The sequence below is a fragment of the Caloenas nicobarica genome, chromosome 2, assembly GCF_036013445.1.
Source record: "Caloenas nicobarica isolate bCalNic1 chromosome 2, bCalNic1.hap1, whole genome shotgun sequence".
Taxonomy (NCBI): domain Eukaryota; kingdom Metazoa; phylum Chordata; class Aves; order Columbiformes; family Columbidae; genus Caloenas; species Caloenas nicobarica.
In genome coordinates this window covers 1537042-1562699 of record NC_088246.1, presented here as the reverse complement: position 1 = coordinate 1562699, position 25658 = coordinate 1537042, and the positions used below count along the sequence as shown (strand labels likewise).

At 52.9% G+C, this 25658-nt stretch overlaps 2 protein-coding genes across 2 annotated transcripts in view; one reads left to right on the top strand and one right to left on the bottom strand.

Annotated features, from left to right (window-relative positions):
* CCDC12 (coiled-coil domain containing 12) overlaps positions 1 to 14749 on the bottom strand; it is a 44877-nt gene extending 30128 nt beyond the window's left edge. The window contains exon 1 of the mRNA XM_065627371.1: positions 14602 to 14749. Within this exon, the coding sequence (XP_065483443.1) occupies positions 14602 to 14727 (126 nt within the window). The 5' untranslated portion in view covers positions 14728 to 14749. The remainder of the gene's footprint in view (positions 1 to 14601) is intronic.
* A 533-nt stretch (positions 14750 to 15282) lies between these two features.
* The window catches only part of NBEAL2 (neurobeachin like 2), a 31696-nt gene continuing 21320 nt past the window's right edge, over positions 15283 to 25658 (top strand). The window contains exons 1-7 of the mRNA XM_065627412.1: positions 15283 to 15333; positions 21842 to 21930; positions 22105 to 22269; positions 23370 to 23451; positions 23565 to 23686; positions 23766 to 23848; positions 24674 to 24759. Of these exons, the coding sequence (XP_065483484.1) occupies positions 15283 to 15333; positions 21842 to 21930; positions 22105 to 22269; positions 23370 to 23451; positions 23565 to 23686; positions 23766 to 23848; positions 24674 to 24759 (678 nt within the window). The remainder of the gene's footprint in view (positions 15334 to 21841; positions 21931 to 22104; positions 22270 to 23369; positions 23452 to 23564; positions 23687 to 23765; positions 23849 to 24673; positions 24760 to 25658) is intronic.

Genomic DNA, 25658 nt, shown 5'->3' with positions numbered 1-25658 from the left:
AAACAGCAATTTTATGTTTCTGTAGAGAAAGGACAGCCCAGCAACACACAGCTATTCATTCTGGCTTTTTATGGCACAAATTATTTCAGCAACGAGACTTTAAGTTCCCCATTCATGAAACTGGGATGATTCAAAACCACCCGAGAGGGATGTCGTGAGGGTAAATGAACACACACGCTTGGCAAATAATCATTTAATCGATGGCAAAACCCAGGTATTTACAGTCCAGCATCGAAATAATTAGGCAGACGTGTTAATAACCGCGGTTTCTCTCTTCTGTGATTCACCCAAGGTCATGGCCATGGGGGACTCTCAAGACATGGACCAAATGTGAGGAAAACAAAATGCTTAATTGAAAAATAAAATAGAAATACGGACAAAAAGCCTCTTTGGAACGTTTCTCCGTACGCCGCGGTGGGTGGGAGGAGAGCGGCGCCCACCGCAAAGCCCCAGCTGAGCCCCGGCTGGCGTTTCAGGATGGTTTTTTGGGATAAAAACCCAAATATTTTCACTCAAACTTCATCTATTTAGTTCAGCAGTTTCTGCCCGGTGCTGGGAGCCCAAGTCCTGACCTGCCTCAGGTTTGTTTTACAGCACAACAGCATAATATTCGCTCTTGCAAAGAGCCTGAAACATACAGAAGAAAACAGCCTAAAGTGCTCAAAAGCTGAGCTTTGCATTATTTTTTTTTTTTACAGAAAGCACCAAACATGAGCGGTCTCCTATACCATTGCACCTTTATTTTTAATTTTAATTTCTTTTTTAAGAGCCTGACAACCTTTAGAAACATTTAATTGCTCTTTCAGACACCAAGTGAGACACTGAAACACTTGTAGAATAGCATCAGATGATGCGGTGAATACCCGAACAAACGGCACAGAAACTTAGCATAAATACCCGAAAACGGGCAAAACAAAGTAGACGACTAATAGGAGAGCACTAAGGGCTCTTCAAGAAGATGTCAGCAAGAATTTTGGCTATTTTTCTCATTGGGAAACTGCCTGGATTGCCCAGCGCCATGGGGAGAAATTGAGGGACAAACATCGTGGTCCAAACGCTCACGGCGTGAGAAAAACAAGCCCTGAGCGTTCCCTCAAAAAAAAAGGGAAAATTCAGCTTTTGGCTTTGTCTCCAAACTCCTCACGCGGCCACAACGAACCAGAAATTAGGCGGGAAGGGAGAAGAATCTCCCTTTTCCACCCGCATCCGAGCGTGAGGCTGCAGGAGGGAACGAGCACACGGGGATTCCCAAAAAATCAATCGCAGCCCGACGAATGCTCAAATCGCGCGGAACAGAACATTTCAGCCGTCCATCTGCTCTACAACCACGCCAAGTAATCCCGACCGCGCAACATTCGATGCGTTTTTTTGCCAACGAGGTCAACTATTTGTGTTTTTCACCGACGAGGTGGGTGCATTGAGAAAAAGCAAGTTTGGCAGCATCTCCCAAGGACGAACAGGAGCACCAAGTATTTCCTGAAAGAAAAAGTCTTCAGCGCTTTTCAAATTAAATAAATTAATTATTCTGGATGCCTCTGTGCCAGTTTTGCATGCTGTTACCCAAAATAATCCCATCTCACTCTATTATTTATACCTGGGTGCTGCCTGTCACGGGCTTAAAAATAAATATATCTCATCTGGCTTCCCAGTTCGTCAGCCCCAGCCCTGGCTTGGTGAAAAGTCTCCTTTCAGGTTGGTCTTGCTGCATCTTTGTCATCCTGCAGCTTTGCCCCCTGTCCCATCCGAGGTGGCTGTGCCAGAGCCCCCCTGTATCTCCATCCTCCATCCATCCTCATCCTCCACCCATCCATCCATCCTCATCCATCCTCCATCCATCCCCGTCCTCTATCCATCCATCCTCGTCCTCCATCCATTCATCCCACCCCGTCCTCCATCCATCCCCCCCTGTCCTCCATCCATCCATCTCCGTCCTCCCTCCATCCTCATCCTCCATCCATCCTTCCTCATCCTCCGTCCATCCCCATCCTCCACCCACCCATCCATCCTCACCTTCCATCCATCCTCATCCTCCATCCATCCATCCTCTTCCTCCATCCATGCCCATCCTCCATCCACCCTCATCCTTCATCCGTCCTCGTCCTCCATCCATGCTCATCCTCCATCCATCCCCGTCCTACATCCATCCTCTTAATCTGTCCATCCATCCTCTTCCTCCATCTGTGCCCATCCTCCATCCATCCGTCCTCATCCTCCATCCATCCCCGCCAACCACACCTTCCCATGGCCGCCGCTCACTTCACCCCGTGGGAAACCACTTCAAGGACTCACCCTCCCACAAAAATTAACCCAAACCAACCAACCAAAAGGGAAAAAAAAAAAAATTAAAAATAAATTAAAAATAAAGGCTGGTTAGCTGCCCGAACCGGTTCTTAGCAGGGTAAAACACAGGCAGGACGCGGCCGCAGTAGGATCCACTTGGACAGGTGTAAAAGGTTGTTAAACTCCAGCCTAAAACCACAGGTTTGCAAATGCACAAAAAACAGAGCTTAAACTAAAGTCTGGTCATCCTCCTCCTCACCCCTCCTGTTCACAAGCTCTCCCTGTGAATGAGATCCAAGAATTGAAGGGGAGAGAAACCTTCTTCCTGCTGGGCTAGTTTGAACCCGGCTCGGTTTGTTTTAAGCTGGGCTCACCAGAGGGAGGACAGCAAAAGGGAACAAGCAGGACTCGCTTTCTCCCCCAGTAGCATCTTGGGAACTGCAGCCGCAGCAAAATAACTTGTATTAATTTGGCTCCCTTGCACAAAACCTGTCAAACAGCACATGGAGGAGGCAGCTGCGACTGTCGCTGTTTCCAGGGATTATGGCAGGGAGCCGAGAATAAGCAGACATGAAGTTGAGTCTTGACTATAAGCACCAAATTTGCACATTTTTAAGGGAAACGGAGACCCACCGCCCTCCTTTTACGTGTGTTGTGCACAGCGTTGTTTTAAGTAATTATATATTTGGGCTCATCTACTCCCAGACCTTATTTCCCGGCGTTTCCTGACCACAGAGTCACAAAAGGTTTCCAGAGTTTAAGGAAAAAAAAACACCGTATTTCACGTTGGCCACAAGACAAAATGAGTGGCCAAGAATATATTGCTTTTGAGTTTTACTATCGATAGTTTTCCCTGCAGGTACCGATCAAGCAACATGACACCGGAGCCCACCCAGCCAAGGACCCGGCAGCAAGAAACGCTCAAAACCTCCGGCAAATTCTGAATTATTAGGTCGGCACAAAAGTAATTGCAGTTTTTGCATTGTTGAAATTTGCCGTTTGATATCGGATACGTTCTTAAATAAATGTGCTTATGTCATACATCGTTTTAATGTGCTTTTCTTACTTCGTGTTTATTTGCTACTGACTTACTACTTACTGTTTATTTTATATGTACTTTAGACTTTGGAAATGATGTTAGACCAAAAAGCAAATTCGAACTATTTTCTTATGCGAGTTCAAAATGGGTCGTAAAGCAGCGGAGGCAACTCGTGACATCAACAACGCGTTTGGCCCAGGAACTGCTAACAAACGCGGTTCGTTAACACGCAGTGGTGGTTCAAGAAGCTTCCCAAAGGAGACGAGAGCCCTGAAGATGAGCGTGGTGGCCATCGGAAGGTGACAACGACCAATGGAGAGCAATCATCAAAGCTGATCCTCTTCCAACTACACGAGAAGCTGCCGAAGACTCAATGTTGACCGTTCTACGGGCGTTCGGCATTTGAAACAAATTGGAAAGGTGAAAAAGCTCAAGAAGCTGACCAAAAATCCCAAAAATCATTGTTTTGAAGTGTCGCCATTTCTTATCCTACGCAACAACGAACCACTTCTCAATCGGATTGTGACGTGCAACAAAAAGTGGATTGTATACAACAATCACCTCAGTGGTTGGACCAAGAAGAACCTCCAAAGCACCTCCCAAAGCCAAACCTGCACCAAAAAAAGGTCACGGTCACTGTTTGGTGCTCTCCTGCCGCTCTGATCCACTCCAGCTTCCCAAACCCCAGTGAAACCATCACGTCTGAGAAGGACGCTCAGCAAATCGATGGGATGCACCAAAAACTGCAACACGTGCAGCCGGCATCCGTCAACAGCAAGGGCCCGATTCTTCTCCACGACAACACCCGACCGCACGTCGCACAATGAACACTTCAAAAGTTGAACGAATCGGGCTACGAAGTTTTGCCTCCTCTGCCCCATTCACCTGACCTCTCACCAAACGATTGCCGCTTCTTCAAGCACCTCAACAACTTTTTGCAGGGAAAACGCTTTCACAACCAGCAGGATGCAGAAAATGCTTTCCAAGGGTTCATCAAATGCCGAAGCATGGACTTTTACGCTATGGGAATAAACAAACTTATTTATCGTTGGCAAAAAGTGATCGTAATGGTTCCTATTTTGACTAACAAAGGCGTGTTTGAGCCTAGTTATAACGACTTAAATTCACGGAACTGCAATTACTTTTGCACCAACCTAATAATACCAAGTCCCTTTCAACCAATCTTCCCCATCGCCCCAGGGATGCCCAAGCCCTGGGTTGCACCAGGAGGGCTCTGGAGGACCCTCTTGTCTCAAAGTCAACAATGTTCATGGGGTGGCATCGGCCAGAAATGCCTCAAGGAACATTTCCTGAGGTCAGACGACCAACGCGCGTGTATTTGCATGTCGCTGGTGGAAGCGCTATCATTTTATCCCCAGGTTTCTATCTCCGGCCACGTGAGCATCGTTTATGACTTTCCTAATAAAGCCCAACTAGAAACGAAGCCTTTGTAGCCCTAAGTGTGCGTTTTATTCTCGCCGCAATAACTTTACTCCTCTCTGTTTCCACAGCAACTGTTTTCTTGGCCACTCAGCGCTTTGCTTTCGCAAACGCGAGGCTGCTTCGCTCCACCAGAAGAAAAACCGAGCAGAAAACACACGTTTGAGGGCAGCGGCGAGCCAAGCTGACGGGTCGGACACCGGCCTTCAGAGGGAGAAATTCAAATTTGCTGAGTGTCCTTCTCAGATGTGCTCGGTTGCTTCGGTCGGAGCAGGGACACGATCCGGCTGCAAAGCCAAAGCAACTACAAACTAAAGCTTGGGCCATGACCAAAGTCATTATTTTTTCCCCCCGACGTGACGCAGGACCCAGGCGCGAAGGAGAAGGTGGGAGAACCCCGCGCAAACACAGACTGAAGGTTCTACAACCTCAGAGGGAAATCTGCTGCTTTTTTTGCCTCGTTCGAGGCTTTTGGCCAGGAGAAACAGCCCTGCGGCTATTAGGCTCGTTCGGTTATTGCACCGCGAGGGCTCGGTGCGGACAAAAGCATCCGGCATCCCCTCCACGATTAATCTCCACCTTGTTTTTGCTGACGGACGCTTTTGCAAAAGCAGCAGCTTTTTGAGCTGCCGGATATTCTGTTTTTAAAAGGAGAGGAACACCCAGGTCTTTTACCGGGAAATTACCTGGTAGCGGATCCTGTTATTTATCTACAGCGATCAAACGCCGTCCCAGGATTTAACAGCAGCAAAGCCAAGCGCAAAAGGAAAATAAAGCCCGTGTAATGCAGTCTGTCCATGACTGGAAACGCTAAATGCCACTTTCACAGCAAGGACCTTTTTCCGCACGACTTTTCCTCGCTAAATTACAAAAAAAAGGAGCCGACCACCCACCTTACAAGTGAAGAAAGCGAGGGAAGGTGGCAAGGAAGGATAAGGTGGAATCTGAACGGAAGAAAACATATATATATATAAAAATATATAAAAATATATTTTAAAATATATATATGCACTTTTGTTATAGGGACAATACTAAAATACATGCCTAAAATGAGCATTTCCACAGAAGCCAACAGCACAACCATCTGCTTTGCTCCCTTGGAAATTCAGTCGCTACACACAAAAGATGCCGATTAAGCCGCTTTAGACTTTGCCACGGCGGTTTCATGGTACTTCAAAGCAGAGACCATCTCATTTGTTTTATTTATTATTCTCTCTTATTATTTTTTCTTTTTACACCTAAACATTTTTGGAGAGCTCTCCTTAAGCTGATCTGGGGGAGAACCTGAGCAGGAATCCACTTTTCGCCTCTTTTTGGTGCCGCCAACTTTTACCTCAGTGCTAAATCCCCAACACCCCGAATTTTTGCAGCACAGGCAGGGACGTAACCCGGGGCCAAACACCATTTTCTCCACGGCCCCTCCTGTTATTTATCTCTGCGCCTTGTTTCGCAGGAAATAACCTGAAGCTGCCACATTTTCGGCACAAAGCCACCTGCGTCCCAAGCGAGATGGGAACGATGGCAAAATTAAAGAAAAAGCCGAATGCCTTGTCACAAGGGCTGCACAAGCTCAAACGATCTGCGCCAGCTGCAAGAAATGAGTTAAATTTGCATATTTACAGGATAATTTTCCTATTTCACTTTGTCTTTAACTTCTGGCAAAAAAGGTCCAGTCTCGGATGCTTCACGTGGTCTCCAGCGCCAGCCTGGATTCCATCTTCAAGGTGCTTTGCTGCCCTTCACGCTCCTAAAGGTCACTTGATTTCTTGCTAATTAACGATTTTTTCCGTTCCTAAATCCACTCAGGAATGCGTCTGCTGCTCAGATGAGCTTTGGGATTCCCGTTTGTGCGCCACGCTCGCGGCTCGAGGAGCGCGTCTGGAAGTTCACGTACACGCCGCTTTTCCCCGCTGGCGTTTTGTATTTCGAATTCCTTTCTTCCCCATGAAAACACATTACCCTTGAAACGTTCCCGCTTCGCACGATCCGAGGGGCAGGATGATTTGCATTCGCTGTGTTTGTGGAGCTAAGGCCATCGGGAAAATAAATGTCAAGCCCTAGTTTAAAAAAAAAAAATAAAATAAAGGACGCTGAGAGTGGTCAAAGGAAATACAAGCAAATCTGAATAAAGGAAAAGATTTAAAAGCTTCAAAAACAGAATCTGAAAGGGAATCGAACACTTTTATGGGAGGAAAAGCTTCAAACTGACCTTTAACTACATTGCTTGTGTTCGACAAACACTTTCTTGAATTTAACAACAATTTACAAAGCCAAAGTGCTCGGGACTGTGCTGACGGTGCCTTCCCAGTAAAAACCATTACACCAAGAAGAGATTCCCAGTGAAATTCCTGCAGGAATTGCTGTGGTCTCCTCCTATATCCGGTGTCTTTTCCTAAAGCTTCCACAACTCATCCCTCCGGCTCATTCGGCACGAGCGCGTTATCGGCGAGGGATGAAAAGAGGCTTCGTGTCAGTTATTATTTCCACGGAGCTCGTTTGAAACCTCCAGAAAATAAAAAAAAAAAATAAGAGAGACAACCCAGACAGCAGAGCCGGGACTAAGATTAAAGGAGCCAAAGGTTTAGCAGTGTCTAGTTCGGGTTGAAAAGGAAGGCTTAATCTTTTTTTTATGGGCACGGATGAAAAGGGGGAAAATTATGTAAAACCCCCTCTGTCCATTTCCATGGGGATGCAAAAGGAAGTCGAGATGAACGAGCACAAGGAAAATCAGATCTCAAACTTTCTGCTGGTTTCTCCTTGGAAAATTAACCCAGAGAGAGGCGTGAAACTCCAGGCAGGATTTATTAGATCAACGTGGGTTTTATACTAAAAAAGAAGGAATGATCTTTTCAAAGATTTTTGCCTCCGAGTAGCAGCTTCTGCCGGGCAGCCAGACAAAGCGGCGACGGTAAAAGCAACATGAAAAAGGGCGTCTAAGTCGAGATGGTTCTGCCGCGGTTTTAAATTGAAGGAGGGAGATTTAGGCCGGACATAAGGAATAAATCTGGGATGCTGAGGGTGGTGAGAGCCTGGCCCAGGTTGCCCAGAGAGGTGGTGGATGAACCATCCCTGGAGACATCCCAGGCCGGGGCTTTGCTGCCTCTTCGTCTTTACAAAGCCCACAAGCTGGATTTTAGAAATAGAGGGAAAAAAAATAAATCGCGCCGAAAGCCTAGAAACCAGCAGGGAAAGGGCGGAGGTGGATCCAAAACACTTCAATTGCATTCGGCGTCCGACAGCCCGACCCAGCGCACGTCCAACCTCTGTGCTCACAGCCTCATGAAGCCAAATTGGGGAATTCTTCCTCTAAATATCTTCCCCTCCTCCGGCTCCCAAATCGACGTGCGGCGGCCCCGTCACGCCACCAAAGTGTTTCCTCTTGTTTCGATAGCGGTTGCGGATGAGATTATTACAAGGGCTGGATCAAAGGAGCAGAAGCAGGTTACAAACGGCGTCCGAGACAATTGCTCTGCTCGGATATCTATGGCTAAAAATAAATAACTGTGGGAAAAGCACTTGGCTCCTTGCGAGAAAGACGAGGTCTGTAATTCTTTATGTCGCTGCTTCTTCGCTCCTCTGGTGCTATCCACAGGGAAGGCCTAACAAATCCTTTACTCAATATAAATACATGTATTTTTAACTAAAATAAAATTCATCCGTAAGCAAAAAGCATTCCTGGAGGACACACACACACTATTGAGACACCAAAACCAACTAAAAAACCCGTGACCCTTCCCCACCCTTTTTTACCAGCAGATTTTCCTTATCACGGACGGATCCCCAAATCAGTTCAGCTTTTGCAGAGACCTCAATATTTTTTTTAAGTTTCGATTTACAAGGTGCTTAGAGACGCATCACAGGACGCACCTCCTGGAAAAATGGATATTAAGGGATGATCTTAACGAGGTTTGAAGCAAATTAAACTTGGGTGCACGCCACGCACGAGCAAAACCTCCGCCTAACTCCAAACTGGTTTCAAGGACAAGCTGCAGACAAGAATTTCATAAATACAAGGAACTACAGTTAATTATCAACTGGCTCAGCAGAAAGCTATAGAAATACGGCTTCTTGTGTATTAAAGTGCAATGAAAATTCAGGTTTTCAGCTAAGCGGGGATGACAGGTTCCCTTAGACCGGCCAGTGGGGATCAAGAGCAAAGTCGTGATTTCTTATCGAGGACGAGGACTCATTTTCTGCTCCAAACACAGTTTCAAGCAGCCAAAGCTCCCCAAAAAACCTTCAGTCCGCTCCGTAGCACAAGGATTTTATAGTCGAGGTGACACGAGTCATTTCAGCTTTTCATGGGAAGCGCCACGCCGTCACGCTCTTGTTTTAATCTGAAAAATTGCAAAGTGTTCTTGAAGTTCAGCCCCTAAGGTCTCCATCCCGAAAATATCCGTAATTTTGCACATCTCAAACCGCTCCGGTGGGCAAACACGGAGTCACCTCCAGCCAGGTGGCTTTGAACAGAGACCCCGCTGTCCCATTTTGCTTCAAAAATGGGTAATTAGGTGATAGCCGGGAACAATTAAACTCAAGACACAAAAATCAGTTGCGCTAAGCTCAAGCTTAGGTTGAGCAAAAGGGGTTTTTCCACTAAAACGATCTTCCTGAGAAAGGCAAACAGAAGGTTTTAATCTGATTTTCAGCCATTAGGCGAGAAAAAAAACCAAAAAGATATAGCAGATAATTGGTGCTTTACCACGCGATATTGCGAGGATAAAACCTCGGCGCTGTCGTTAGCGTCGGCATAACGAGGTTTGAGCAAAGAGAGCGTTACAGACCAGTTTTACTGCCTGCGCTCGGTCATTTAAAAAATGTAAAAGCCATACAAAGAATCCCGCTATTCTGCCCCAAACGCCGTCCTTTAGGAGACGTCCGCGACACACAGTACGGTGGATTTAGGATCCTGGGAGCTGGAACCGTTTGCTACTTAAAAGCAAAAAGAAATAAAACACACTTGAAAAGACCGACGTCACCGCGTGACCTTCCGCGAGGCTCCCTGCAAAAAAACTTGGTGGGGTTTTCCTGTTAATTGAAGGTGACAGTGAAAACATGAGCTAAGCGCCGGTTATATAAGCGACCGGATTCAGAAAGGCTTTTTTTTTAAAATTATTTTTAAGTGTTTTAAACTGGCACAAAATGCGCAGGTTTTTTCGCATTCACCTTCCTTGGTTTGAGATTTTTTTTTCTTTTTTTTTTTTTTGGAGAGATGATCTTTCAATTTGCAGGAGCCACAGAAACAGTGACAACGCCCGTACACAGTGAAATAAAAACCATCCTGGCTGAGCCTGCTCGGATCAGATTTATCCCAAGGAAGGAAAAATGGTCTCAAATAATAACCCACTTGCTCAGAAGCGCCAAACGAAGCCGGAGCGGGTCAGATTAAAAGATGGAGTTTGGGTATTTCAGCTACAGTCTTGTAAGCTTAGTAACTGCTGCAAGATATTTTCCACTTCTAAAGAAATCAACCCAAAAGAAACAAAAAAAAAAAAATAAGAGAGAGGAAAGCTTGCAAATTAAGATTACAGCCACACAATTCAAATCTGTATTTTTTTGCTGGAACAGGAAGCAATATTCAACATGCCAATGAGTCAGAGCCCACAATTGGATCGCTTGCTGCTGAAAGATAATTTTATTTAAATCTAGGAGGGAAATGGCTTCTCTGATCCCACACCTGATCCTCGACATTGCAAACCCCGCCGTGCATCGAGGTTGGGAATCCAACCATATTGCACACGATTTTAAGCGCTTTTTGCACAAGCGGGTGGTGACGCGCATTTCTCGAACATAAATCATGCCCGGAACACAAACACAGATTTTATCGAGTAAAAAACCCATTTGCTAGCGATCAATAAAAGGCGGCGCAACAGGTCGGGGAAGCACGAGATCGTCTGCTGAGTTTTTACAGGTCTGGGTGTTACCTCTTTTGTTTCCTCACCCATTCAGCATCATTTTCCTGTGAAAACGGAGTGCACGGTGCAATTTGCAGAGAAGTCTTGAACCGAATGAGGCTCCTGGTCAGATCTTAAGTATCCAGGGTCCCCAAATGTGCAGAAATGTGGCAAAAAGCGCAGCAGCATCTCTCCTGCAAACCCCAGCGGTGGCTTTTCACGGCACCAAGCGACGGACGGGCAGGTTCTTCTCTGTCCCCCACACCCTCTGTCAGGGCTTGGGCTGTCACGAGAACCGCAAAAAGGCTTGGGAAAGAGCCGAAATTCAGAGCCTGATGTAAAGCAACGCACACGGTGGGGAAATAATTCTGGCTGCGTGAGAAGAGGGAATGAGCTTTGGTTGGCTCAGACTGGTAGGGCTGGAAAATGTAGACGGGTTTTGATGGTTGAAGACAGGCTGATGTGGATGAAGTGAGAATATAGGAAAAAAAAAAAAACACACACACAACCACGCTGGATCTCCTTACAGCAAAAAGGGCATCCCGGCACTCAGTGAGAATTGTTTTGGTTGGAAAAGCCTCTCAAGATCATCAAGTCCACCCGTTCCCCCACCCCTGGCACTGCCCCATGTCCTGAGAACCTCATGTCCGTCTGCCCAACCCCTCCAGGGATGGTGACTCCAGCACTGCCCTGGGCAGCCTGTTCCAATGCCCCACAGCCCTTTGGGGAAGAAATTGTTCCCCAGCTCCAACCCCAACCTTCCCTGGCGCAACTTGAGGCCGTTTCTTTGTGTCCCTGTCTCCCCTCAGCTCCTGTTCTCCAGCTGAACCCCCAGCTCCCTCAGCCGCTCCCATCACACTTGTGCTCCAGCCCCTTCCCCAGCTCCGTTCCCTTCTCTCAACTCGCTCCAGCACCTGAAGGCCTTTCCTGGCATGAGGTGATCCCACCACCCCTCTGCCCGCCATTTTGAGCCCTGAGGTGATCTTGGTGCCCCTGAGGCCACCATTTTGTGTTTTGAAGCAATTTTGGTGCCCCTGGGGCCGCCATTTTGAGCCCTGAGGTGATTTTGGTGCCGCCATTTTGAGCCCTGAGCCAAGGGGTCCAAAACTGCCCCCAGGATTCAAGGTGCCAGGGAAAGTCACCGAGCTGCTTCAAAGAGGTTTTGATACAAGGACAGGCCAGCTTGAAGCTGGAAGAGAGACCGGTGGAACTCCGTCTCAAACAAAACCAAAAGGGATTTAGAAAGGCTTGGACTAACTCGCCAGGACAGGGCTGTCCGGAGCCACCACGGGCTACCAGGCATCGCCCTCGAAGGCACGTTCCTGTGCACGAGATACCAGTGGAAAAAAAGACCAACTTTAACCCTTGCAGGGACCAAGCTGCAAAATCTCACCCAAAATTTTAAAACACGCAGCAATAAAGCAAATAAGAACAACACCCCGTGTGCTACACCCTCCACAACCGCTCTGCCTCGCTCCCTCTAACTTTGCCAGACAGGAGAGAAATAAAAAAGAGCTTTTATTTTAGAAGAGGCTTTTCTTTTTAATAGTTTTTCTTCTCGGCAAGACTGGGCGCGGGGCTATACCGTGCTTTCCCCTTCCGGAAAGCTCGGTTTTCCAATAAAAACTAATATTTCGAGGTGAGATACATGGGAGAATGCGCTTGGCCTGCCCCAAGTCATGGCTCCCATTAATGACCCAAGAGAAGGTCCCGCAGCGGAGGGACACGACTTCTCACGTCACTGGACCATAATAACCTGGATTAACAAATCCAGGGTGATGTGGCAGAGCTCACGTCACCCGACTAGCCCGAAAGAGAGAATTCAGCCATGCCAGGACGTGCCGTGACAGGCTGAAGAGCAGCCAAGGTGTTAATTGCCAAGTTTCTCAAGTTTACTCCATCCTCCTTTCATCCTCAATTTAAAAAAAAAAAAAATCTGTATTCCAATATTTTGAGCTTAGCATTTGTGGAGGCAACAAGGACAGACAGGTAAAATAACTGGAGTTTTGAAGGTGAGGATTCAACCCATCACAAAACTTTCCAGATAAATTCCTTGAGAACCGACCCCGAATATTTTGCTGCTGGCAGCACCTTGTACAATGCAAGATTTACAATAACCACAGTGAATTCCTCCGAGGCTGAGCTAGGAACCTGCTGCACCATTTCACCCAGAAGAAAATCCCAATTCACAAACCAGCTTAGGCCTGGCTTTGCTCAAACAACCAGTTCCTCAGTATCCTCAAGCCTGCACTAAAGGCAATCAGGTCTCGACGTCTCTATGGAAGAGTTTAAGGCGCAGAAAGCGCCGGAGAAATGTAACGTGTTGTTAATTAACCCCAGGGTGAATCGCTGTTTTCATCCCCGCTGCCAAACCCAGGTTGCGGTCTGGATTTCAGGTGTGACGCACAGTGAACTGGGGAGATAACGTGGAAAAATCAAGGGGCTTAATCACGCAACGGGGGTGGTTTGAGCAAAGACCAGGGGCAAAAGCTGAGCACAAAAGCAAGAGGAAGCCAAAGCCAGATGGCACGGGGTCTTACGGAGCCAGCACAGACCCCAAAAGACCCAGCATCATGGAATCATGGAATCATTTTGGTTGGAAAAGCCCCTCAAGACCATCAAGTCCAACCATAACCCAGCCCTGGCACTGCCCCATGTCCCGAGAACCTCATCTCCGTCTGTCCAACCCCTCCAGGGATGGTGACTCCAGCACTGCCCTGGGCAGCCTGTTCCAATGCCCGACAACCCTCTGGGGAAGAAATTGTTCCCCAGATCCAACCTCAACCTCCCCTGGCGCAACTTGAGGCCGTTTCTTTGTGTCCCTGTCTCCCCTCAGCTCCTGTTCTCCAGCTGAACCCCCAGGTCCCTCAGCCTTCCCTGAGCACCCCTGACCCCCCACCTCACCCTTCCCACCCCCCACCCTCCTGTTCCCCCCCCCAAATTCCCCCTTTACCCCCTATTCTCTACCCCAGAGCCCTCTCCAACCTCTCTCTCTTACCCCCAGGCCTTGAAGAGAAGCTGCTAAATTAATGTACACTGTGATCAAGTTATAAAAGATGTACCAGTCATTAACCAACAGGCATGAGGGGAGACCTTCTCACTCTCTACAACTACCTGAAAGGAGGTTGTAGCATGGAGGGGGTTGGTTTCGTCTCCCAAGTAGCAAGTGATAGGACAAGAGGAAACATCCTCAAGTTGCGCCAGGGGAGGTTTAGATTGGATATTAGGAACAATTTCTTCCCCAAAGAGTTGTGAAGCATTGGAACAGGCTGCCCAAGGCAGTGGTGGAGTCACCATCCCTGGAGGGGTTTAAAAGGCGTTTAGACGAGGTTCTCAGGGACGGGGTTTAGTGCTAGAGTGAGGTCAGGTTATGGTTGGACTCGATGATCCTGGGGGTCTCTTCCAACTGAAATGATTCTACGAGAAAAGCTTTCTGACCACCTGCAAAACGAGGGGGTGTCTTCCAAGTTTTAGATCTTTCCGCATGATAGGAGACAGGAGATTCAGTAACACAGTGTTTAGAAGCAGAGCGCTTAGTTTATATTTAATAATAATATTTAATAAGTAAGAAACTAAACAAGTAGAACTAACATCGTCAATTATTTTTTAGTATAGACGTCAAAACTTTCAAAAGTTGTAACACATATGTAATAATTGTGTGAATATAACCAGCGCAAGAGCATCCAGTGTTTGGAGCTCTTAACAGAGGATGATCCCCAGAGCTGGTAAAATAAATAATGCCGCTTAACAGTATAATTGACTCTGCTGTTCAGTTTATTCCTTCGTTTCAGCCCCACCACCTGCTGCCTCTTGCCCTCACAGCCCATTGCACCCCCGGGCCCCCTCCCCAAAACCCCAGGCCCGCCTCACCCCCAGGCCCACTCCGAGCCCTCAAATCCCCCTCAACTGCCCACCCCACACACCTCAAACCATCAAACGCCCCCCGACCTGCAGCGTGCGCTCCCGCAGGGCTCTCAGCCTCTCCCGTCGCCGCTTCGCTTCTTCCTCCAGCCTCCCCAGGGCCGGGTCCGCCGCCTCCTCGGCCGCCTCCACCGCGCCACCGGGCGCCGCCATCTTGCCCCTCTTCTCCCCCACGCTCCGTACAGCCCGCGGCGCGCATGCGCGGCAGGCGCGACACGCCGAGCACCGAGAGCATCGATGGGCAAAGCGCGGCGGGGGGCGCAAGGCGTGGAAGGGGGGGGGATTCAAAAAGGGGGAGAGGGGGGCGCAAAAAATATAAAAAATAAATTTAAAAAAATTATTAAAAAATTTTAAAAGGTGAAATGACCGTAAATCGGAATCCTCCGCCCAGCCAGGCTTGTGCCCCCGCCCTCCCAGAGCGCGCAGGGCTCAGCTGGTTTAATTGTGGGGGGGTAATTATTAGAGGGGGGAGAGGCATTTAACCTTCCCCACCCCCCCATTTTACCTTCCCTTTGGGCTGCCGGGGGGGGGAAGTTACAAAGGGGAGGGGGGTGGGCAGTGGTTCCCACGCCCCTTCCCAGCAGCAGGTACCCGGTACGGGGGGGCCCTGTCACCGCCCCCCGCACCTGGGGGAGGGCCGGGGGGGCGGAGCCGCCGGCCGTGCCGTTCCGAGCCGTTCCGAGCCGTTCCGAGCCGTGCCGGCCCGGCATGGCTTCCCGGGAGCGGCTCTACGAGCTGTGGATGCTTTACTTCGCCAAGGTGAGACCGAACCCCCGCCGAATTTTTTTCCCGGGGTGGGGGGGCAGCACCTCTTTACCCCCACCGCCCCGCTGCCTGCATCCCCTCCCTCCCTGGGGGGTATGAGCGCTGCCTGCACCCCCCCCCCGCCTGCACCTCCTGCCTTGGGCGTATCGCACCCCCATTTTGGGGGGACACCGCATCCCCCTCTGCACCCCACTGCCGCATCCTGGGCTCCGCGACCCCCCCCCGCCGTGTGCGAATCGCGTCCCCCCGTGACCCCCTGAGATATCCTCGGGGTCCACGACCGCCCCCCCGGGCGTCACCGCAGCCCGAGGTCCGCGATCCCCCCGGGGGCAACCGCGTCCCTCCGTGACCCCATCGCCGCGTCCCGCGGTCCGCGACCCCCCGTGTTCTCCCCGTTTTGGGGGGCACCGCATCCCCCCGCCCCTCCCCCCCTGCATCCCGCACCCGCCTTCTCACATTTCGGAGGGGGTCCACACCCCCCTTATACCCATTCGGGAGGGTTTGGGGGGGGGTCTTTCTTCCACCCTCCCACCCCGTGTCCCTGCGCCCCCGCCCGGCAGCAGGTGCAGCCGCGGTGACATTGGAGCGTCGGGAGCAACGCGGGGGGGACAACGGGGACAACGGGGGTGTCCTGCTCAGGGGGACCCCCCCGTCCCACCCCAAGAGTCCCTCACGTTTCGTTTTCTCTTTAATTACCCCCGTTCCCAGGCTGGAGGAGTGAGGGGTGGGCTGGAGAAGAGGAGACCCCCCCCTTGCGTCACCCCTGGCTCCTGTGCCCACGGGTTGGGGTCACCAGCTGAGGTTTCGGGGTGCAGGGTGGTTATTTCTACCCCAAAACTCCGCTCTGTCCCCAGCACGTGGCCGGGGACACCAGGAGGGATGGGGACACTGGGGGTGGGGGAGGAATCCCAGTCCCAGCTGGGGACAGGGACAGCGTCATGTCTGTCACCTCATCCGGCCCCATGATGTCCCCTGGGAGCCACCAGCTCTTCTGCACCCCAAAACAAAGCCACCTCCAACCCCCTCCTGCTCAGTGCCAGGAAAAGGGGTTGGAGCAGCTTCGGGGTCCCCTTGGTGACAGACCCGTCACCCTCGAGTGACGCCGCACCCGTTCTGGCCCCGGTACGAGACATAAAAACAAAATAAATCATGACACTGTGGGAGCAGGTGGCAGGAGGTGGCACCAGGTCGATGCGACTTCAGTGGGACAAGTCATATGAGGGACACAAGCCGTGACGTTGCAGGGGCGTGATGGTGTGGGGACACGGGCCACCTCGCTGGGGGGTCACACCTTCGTGGTGACAGGTGCTGCACCATCAGGCGTCCGTGGTTGTACAGGGACGTGTCCCGTGCTGTCGAGGTGTCTGTGGTGGCATGGGGACGTGTGCCGTGACATAGAGGTGTCCACGGTTGTATGGGGACACGTGCCATGCCAACAGGTGTCCATGGTTGTATGGGGACATGTGCCCTGTCACCAGGTGTCCATGGTCATATGGGACATGTGCCGTGACATCAAGGTGTCCATGGTTGTATGGGGACGTGTGCCATGACATGGAGGTGTTCACGGTTGCAGAGGGACACGTGCCATGCCACCAGGTGTGCATGGTCCTTTGGGGACATATGCCATACCATCGAGGTGTCTGTGGTCATATGGGAACATGTCCCATGCCATCAAGGTGCCCGTGGTTGTATGGGGACATGTCCCATGCTGTCAAGGTGTCTGTGGTCCCTTGGGGACATGTCCCACGCCATGGAGGTGTCTGCGGTTGTACAGGGACATGTGCCATGCTGTTGAGGTGTCCATGGACATATGGGGACAAATGCCATGTCACCAGGTGCACACGGTCACAGGGGGACAACTGCCACACTGTCCGGTTGTGTGCGGTCACAGTGCCACACCGATGGGGTGGCCGTGCCACCAGGACCGGGGCAGGACTTGGGTGTCACCTCCCCAGCCAGGTCACGCTGCAAAACCCCGCTGGCCTGCGCCACAGGGGCGTCCCCAAGCACCCAGCGAGGACAAAGCTGCCGGGACGTGTCCCCTGGCCCATGTCACACTTTTGTCATCCCGCTACCGGGCTTGTTCTGAGCTTGAACCCAGGGTGGCGGGTGATGCCACCAGTCTGAGTGTCACCTCCATGGCAATGTCCCCCGTTGTCATCCCCCTCGCTGGCTGGTGACATCGGATGAGGGCTGCGCGCCGGGAGCGGCCGCGTTATCTCTCGTGGCTTTAAAATAGGGCAGAGCTCACGTCACCGCGTCGATGGCACTGGCAGGGGACAGGGATGTCCCCAGGGATGTCCCACAGGGTGGCCGTGCCATGGCGGGGATGGTACCGACCGTGTCACCCCGCACCAGCCGCGGGGATGGCAGGAGGTGACAGTGACCCCACTGTGGTCCCATTGCCAGGACCCCCGGTGTCACCCCACGACGCTCAACGGCAGGGAGGTGGCTTTGTCACCGTCACTTGTGGGGGGGTCTCGGCAGTGCCGGGGAGGGATGGAGGTGGCGGCACCACGTTCCCAGGTGACACCGCGCCGGCCGAGCCCAGAAGCCACCCAACAGGCTCTGCCAGCTGGGACGGGCACCGGCGGGGGCGGCCGCCAGCGCCGGGATGGGACACGGGCTGCGGGTGGGTGACAGGAGGGGACATTGCGGTCGGGGGGGCGCTCTGAGAACTGTCACACTCACCACACTCCGGCTTTGGTGACACCCCCGGGGGTGACAGCGGGATTTGGCGGCGCGCCCGAGCCGGGTGATGCCCGTCGTGTCCCCATCGCCACCGCCGTGACCTTGACCCTGGCACATCCCAAAGCTGCTGGGTGGGTGTGCGGGGTTGGGGACAACGGGTGACACCCCCTTGCACCCCAAAGGGGGGGGGTGTGGGGAGGAAGCGCCGTTGGGGCGGCGGGTGACTTGGCATTTCCTGACGCTTTGGGGTTTTGCTGCTTTTTTTTTTTTTTTTTTTGGTGGTTTTTGCACAAGAGCGAGGCGGCGGTGACGAAGTTGGGGGGGGAGGACACAAAAAATAACAACAACCCCCCCGTCCTGTCCCCAGGGTCATGGACCCCCAGGTAACGGGGGGTCTGGGTGGGGGGGACATGGGGGGACACCCCCCGATCGCTCCGCTGGGTGCTGGTGCTTGCGGTTGGGTGGTAAATGGGGGGGGGAATGGGTGACACAGGGGGGTGGTGGCTTCAGGGGGGGACAGGGGGTGTTGAGGGGGTCCCCTCCGTCACGGTGATGCTGTGGGTGCCCCGGGGAGGGATCAGGACCCCCGTGTCCCCAGGGAGTTGTCCCTGTGGGGAACGGGGTGTCCCCAAGGGGAGACGGTGCCTGCCTGGGTGGGGACACCCCTGGGTGCTGCGCTGGGGTGCGGGGGGACATGGGTCACCCCAAGGTGCCACACTGGGGTGCACAGGAATTTGGGTCACCCCAAGGTTCTTTGCTGGGGTGCACAGAGCCGTGGGTCACCCCAAGGTGCCACACTGGGCTGCGCAGGGACATGGGTCACCCCAAGGGGCTGCTTTGGGTGCTCAGGGACACAGGTCACCCCAAGGTGCCACACTGGGCTGCAGGGGAACATGGGTGACCCCAAGGTGGCACGTTGGGGTGAGGGGGAACGTTGGTCTCCCCAAGGTGCTGTGTTGGGGTGCACTGGGATGTGGGTCACCCCAAGGTTCTTCACTGGGGCACGGAGGGACCTGGGTCACTGCAAGGGGCTGCTTTGGGTGCTCAGGGCTGTGGGTCACCCCAAGGTGCCACACTGGGGTGCTCTGGGCCATGGGTCACCCCAAAGCTCCTCACTGGGGTGATGAGGGACATGGGTCCTCTCAAGGTGCTACACTGGGGTGCCCTGGGCCATGTGTCACCCAAAGGTTCCTAATTGGGGTGCTCAGGGACACAGGTCCCCCCGAGGTGCCACATTGGGGCACAAAGGGACATGAGTCACACCAAGGCACTATGTTGGGGTTCTCAGGGCCATGGGCCACCCAAGGTGCTACACTAGGTAGTGCAGGGACCTGGGTGACCCCAAGGTGCTGCACTGGGGTGAAGGGAGACGTTGGTCACCCCGAAGTGCTGCGTTGGGGTGAGAAGGGCTGTGGGTCACCCCAAGGTTCCTCACTGGGTGCTCAGGGACACGGGTCCCCCCAGGGTGCCACACTGGGGTGCTCAGGGACATGGGTGACCCCAAAGTGCTGCATTGGGGTGCTCAGGGCTGTAGGTCACCCCAAGGTGCATCATTGGGGTGCAGAGGGACATAAGTCACCTGAAGGTGCTGTGTTGGGGTGCACAGGGCCATGGGTCACCCCAAGGTTCCTCACCGGGGTGCTCAGGGACACGGGTCCCCCCAGGGTGCCACATTGGGGTGCACAGGGACACAGGTCACCCCAAGGTTCTTCACTGGGTGTGGTGGGACACAGGTCACCCCAAGATGCTGCTTTGGGTGCTCAGGGCTGTGGGTCACCCCAAGGTGCCACACGGGGGTGCAGGGGAACTCGGGTCACCCCAAGGTGCCACATTGGGGTGCACAGGGACATGGGTCACCCCAAGGTTCCTCAATGGGGTGCTAAGGGACATGGGTCCCCTCAAGGTGCCACGTTAGGGCGCTCAGGGACGTGGGTACCCCCAAGATGCCACACTGGGGTGCAAAGGGATATGAGTCACCCTAGGGTGCTGTGTTGGGGTGCACAGGGCCATGGGTGACCCCAAGGTTCCTCACTGGGGAGTGCAGGGACATGGGTGACCCCAAGGTGCCGCACTGGGGAGTGCAGGGACATGGGTGACCCCAAGGTTCCTCACTGGGGTGCAGGGGAACATGGGTCACCCTAAGGTTCCAAACAGGGATGCTCAGGGCCGTGTGTCACCCCAAGGTGCTACACTGGGGTGCTCAGGGACACAGGTCACCCCAAGGTTCTTCACTGGATGTGGAGGAACCCGGGTCACCCCAAGATGCTGCTTTGGGTGCTCAGGGCCATGGGTCACCCCAAGGTGCCACACTGGGGTGCTCTGGGCCATGGGTCACCCCAAGGCTCCTCAGTGGGGTGATGGGGGACATGGGTCCTCTCAAGGTGCTACATTGGGGTGCCCTGGGCCGCGTGTCACCCAAAGGTTCCTAATTGGGGTGCTCAGGGACGTGGGTGACCCCTTGGTCCTACACTGGGGTGCTCAGGGACATGGGTGACCCCAAGGTGCCACATGGGGGTGCTCTGGGCCATGGGTCACCCCAAGGTTCTTCGCTGCTGATTGGCTGGTGGCTGTCTGTAGGGGGCAGGTGCGCTGGGTGCTGATTGGTCCGTGGTTGCACAGGTCGCGTGACTCTGGATGCTGGTTGGTCAGTGGCTCCACAGGTTGTACTGATTGGTCAGCAAGCGCACAGGTCGGGCTGCTCCAGGTGCTGATTGGTCACCAGCTTTCTGGGTTTCACTGCTCTGGGTGCTGATTGGTCAGCAGCTCCACGGGTTGTGTTGCTCTGGGTGCTGATTGGTCAGCAGCTCCATGGGTTGTATTGCTCTGGGTGCTGATTGGTCAGCAGCTCCACGGGTTGTGTTGCTCTGGGTGCTGATTGGTCAGCAGTTCCACAGGTTGTGCTCACACCCCCAGTCCCAACTGATCATCAGCTCCTGGGCAGCGGGGGGGGGCGGGGGTGGGACTTGACCACCTTGTCTGCTGATTGGCTGATACCTCCAGGGTGTTGGTCAAGTCTGGCATCTGATTGGTCAGTGGTTCTACAGGTTGTGTGGCTCTGGATGGTGATTGGTCAGAAGCTCTGCAGGTTGTGCTGCTGTCCATGCTGATTGGTCAGTGGCTCCACAGGTTGTGTTGCTGTGCATGCTGATTGGTCAGCAAGTCCACAGGTTGTGTTGCTCTGGGTGCTGATTGGTCAGCAGCTCCACCTGTTGTGCTGCTGTTCATGCTGATTGGTCAGTGGCTCCACAGGTCGGGCTGCTCCATGTGCTGATTGGTCAGCAGCTCCACAGGTTGTGTTGCTCTGGGTGCTGATTGGTCAGCAGCTCCACAGGTTGTGTTGCTCTGGGTGCTGATTGGTCAGCAGCTCCACAGGTTGTGTTGCTCTGGGTGCTGATTGGTCAGCAGCTCCACAGGTTGTGTTGCTCTGGGTGCTGATTGGTCAGCAGCTCCACAGGTTGTGTTGCTCTGGGTGCTGATTGGTCAGCAGCTCCACGGGTTGTGTTGCTCTGGGTGCTGATTGGTCAGCAGCTCCACGGGTTGTGTTGCTCTGGGTGCTGATTGGTCAGCAGCTCCACAGGTTGTGTTGCTCTGGGTGCTGATTGGTCAGCAGCTCCACAGGTTCTGTTGCTCTGGGTGCTGATTGGTCAGCAGCTCCACAGGTTGTGCTCACACCCCTGCTCCCAACTGACCATCAGCTCCTGGGGGGTGGGACTTGACCACTCTGCCTGCTGATTGGCTGCTACCTCCGGAGCGGTGGTCAGCGTGGCTTCTGATTGGCCAGCACCTCCAGCCCGCGTCCCCATCCTTGCAGAAGGACCTGACGTACCTGCAGCAGTGGCTGGAAGCCTTTGTCATGAACTTCGAGAAGATCATCGCCCTGCCCTCGCTGGAGCCCAGGAGGTGAGGAGCACCCATGGGTGCTGCCAGGGCGACACCCACCGCTCCATTCGGGGGTTGCGGCGGCGACGGCTCATCCGCTCTCGGTGGTTTGAAACCATCCGGTGTGAAGCTCGGATGGAGTTCGGTGGGTTATGGGGGGGGTCACATCCTGTCCCCCCCACCCCGTGTCCCCAGGGCGGAGGAGCCGGTGTCGGAGCTCCCGGTGCTGCCGCGGGAGGTGCTGCAGGTGCTGGGTCAGCGCTTGGGACAATGTGTGACCCAGGTCCCGCGGGACGAGGGCGCTGGGACCAGCCTGGGGCAGGCGCTGCTGCTCCTCAAGTTCTTCATCATCATCTGCAGGTGGGTGAACCCCCCCCCCCAAAAAATAACCCCCCACGCCACCCCCATGGGGTCCCGGTTTCCCTCCGTCCACCCCACCCATGCGGGTTCTTGGGTTTGGTCCTTTTGGTGCTGTAGATCAGCACCAGGTGGTGGGGGGGTCCCCTCGGTGCCCCCTCCCACCCATCTCTGGGTCCTGTGCACCCCCCTAAAGCTTCACTGAAGGGACCAAACCGGTGTCACCTTTGTCCCAAACTGCCACTGTCCCAAACCGCTCGGGTACCTTCCTGGATGTGCGTCCCCCCCGCAAACCCAAAACGCATCACCCCCCCACCAAAGCACAGCATCCCCCCCCTCAAAGTGTGTCATCCCCCCGTGAAATGCAGCATTACCCCAAAACATGGTGTTTACCCCCCAAAAAGTGCATCCCCCCCAAAGTGTGTCACCCCCCCATGAAGTGCAGCATCCCCGCAAAACAGAGTATTTACCCCCCCAAAGCCCAGCGTCACCCCCCCATGAAATGCAACATCCCCCCCAAACACCGCATCCCCCTCAAAAGTGCATCATTACCCCCCCTAAGCATACCACCCCCCCAAAGTGCATCACATCACCCCAAAACACAGTATTTACCTCCCTACAAAGCACAGCACCCCCAAAACACAGCATCCCCCCCAAAACGTGCATCATTACTCCCTCAAAGTGCATCACTTCATCCCAAAACCACAGTATTCATCTCCCCACGAAGCACAGCAGCCCCCCCAAAAAGTGCGTAATTCCCCCCCAAAGTGCACCGCATCACCCCAGAACACAGTATTTACCCCCCCATGGGGCACAGCACCCCCCTGCAAGGCACAGCATCCCTCCACAAAGTGCATCATTGTCCCCCCTCCCCAAATACATCCCCCCCCTCGTCTCTGCCACCTCCTGGCAGCAGCGTCCCCACCAATCCACCCCTTCCATGTCCCCTGGGGGGGTGACAATCCACCTGTGTCCCCCCACTTCTCCAGCCACTGATGGGGTTCAGCTGTGCCAGCTGCTGCGTTATCCACCCCCCCGCAAGGAGCATCAACCCCCCCCGTGATGCAATAACCCCCTAATGTTTTATATCCCCCCCCTCGCAGGAACCCGGAGAACATCCAAGCGGACAAAACCCCCGGCTTCATCCCGGAGGTGCTGAAGCTCCTGCGAGTCTGTGCCAGCAAGGTGAGCACATGGGGAGAATTTACCTCAATTTGCGGGGGGGCTCAGCCACAGGAGGGGTTTTTTTTTTAATGCGGGGGGGTTAATCTTGCTCTGTTTTTTAATTCTCCCGGCAGCTGAGGGGTCCCCGGGAGGACGCGCGGGGCGGGATGCAGCTGGAAAGCGCGATGCTCCACGCTCTGCATCTCTGCGAGTGTCTCTTCGACCCCTACCAGACCTGGCGACGGCAGCTCAGCGGGTGAGCGGGGACCCCCCTTGCACCCCAAAACCCCCCCGACCCCTCTTGTGTCCCCCCCACTTCACCCCTTTTTTTCCAGAGAAGTCGTCAGCGCGAAGGAGAAGAGTAAATACAAGTTTTCCCCGGCTCCGTTGCCCCCCGAATTCAGCGACTTTTTCCAAGGTAAAAGGGGGTCCTGCCCCCGCCACGTCACTCGCAATGGGATCTCAGGGATGTATAGAGGGTCAGTATGGGATCCATGGGTGCGCGGAGCATCCAGGGACAGGTGGAGGATGCTGGGGGCTGGGGACGGGATCCTGGAGCAGCTATAGGATCCGTGGGGACATATAATATTCAGGGGCAGGTATAGGATTTACAGGGCAAATATAGGATTCTATACCTGCCCCTGGTTGTCCTATAGCTGCCCCTTGCAAATATAGCATCCGATACATGCCCCAGGATCAGTATTTATTTGAGGACAAATATAGGATCCATCAAATATAAGATCTGCCCCAGGAGTCCATATGTGCTCATACGAGAGGGAAAAATAGGATCCTATACCTGCCCCCGCAAATATAGGATCATATACGTGTCCCAGGATCACTATATGATTCAAGGGCAAATATAGGATCCTGCAAAAATCAATGAAAAGGGGATTTTTTTTTTCTGGGGAAGCCCCCAAAAACCCCCATTCTGAAACAAAGCCGTTGCAAAAAAAATCACCTAAAACTCCTGACGAACCCAACCGCCCGTAAATCCCCAAATTGAACCTTATTTTGAACAAAACCCCATTCTTTTAGGACAAAAAACCTCTCCCCCGGCGCAACCAGAGCTGAAAAAAATTTGAGCATCCTCAACCCTTCCGTCAGCACCCAGGGGCAGCGCACGCGCGGGCTGGTTTTGGGGGTGGGTTTGTGTCAAAAAGGGACTTTTTCTCTTTTTTTTTTTTTTTTTTTTTTTTTTACTTCTTCCTCCCTAAAATAAATCTTTCCCTCCTCATCCTCACAGAGAGTTTCCAAGCTGGGGGGCAACTCCCCGAAACACTCCAGCTCCGTCTGATCCATCTTTTTGGGGCCATCCTCTCTGGATCCAAGGTAACGTTGGGAAGGGGATGTGGGAGGATTTGGGATCATCATCCAAGTGATAAAACCCCCAAATTTTATATATTCCAAGCGAGATAAACCCTGGAATTAAACCGCTTAATTTTTTTAAAGCCTTTAAAGATCCTCTATAAAATTCCATCTTTAAATTCAAGTGGGGTTTAACTTGGAAAAAAATAATTAAATTAAAGAGGGGGTTGAGCTGAAGCTGCTGGTTCATCACCAACTCGGCAGATGAGGATTTCTTGGCTGAATAAAATCGAGCAGAAGTAGGTTTTAATTAACCCAACGCTTAAAAATCAGGACTTAATTAATAGCTCCAAAATCAGCTTCAAATTAATTTACGCGCACCCAGGAGCGGGGTGCGGTGAGGTGAGTAAAACCTGCAGTGCTGGAGACATCGGGCTCAGGGTTAATCGCTTAAATAAATGATTTTATATCGTGATAGGCGACTTAATGAAGCTTTCACTGCAGGATGTAATTACAAGAAAATAGTGATACCTTATTGATGTGGTGGGGAAGCATTAATTACAAGTTAAAAGACTTTGAGTGTGGACTCGGTGGTGAGGTTGATGAATCGAAGGATAAGTACCGAGACCCGACTGATGTAGGAGTGTGGGATGATGAGACCACGAAGCTTCCAGACTTCACAGAATCATAGAATTATAGAATATTTTGGGTTGGAGGGCCCTTCCCAGCCCCCCCAGTGCCCCCTGCCATGAGCAGGGACATCTGCACCAGCTCAGGTTGCTCAGAGCCCCGTCCAGCCTGGCCTGGGATGTCTCCAGGGATGGTTCAGCCACCGCCTCTCTGGCCAACCTGGGCCAGGCTCTCACCACCCTCAGGGCCAACAATTCCTTCCTCATGTCCGGCCTGAATCTCCCTCGTTTAGT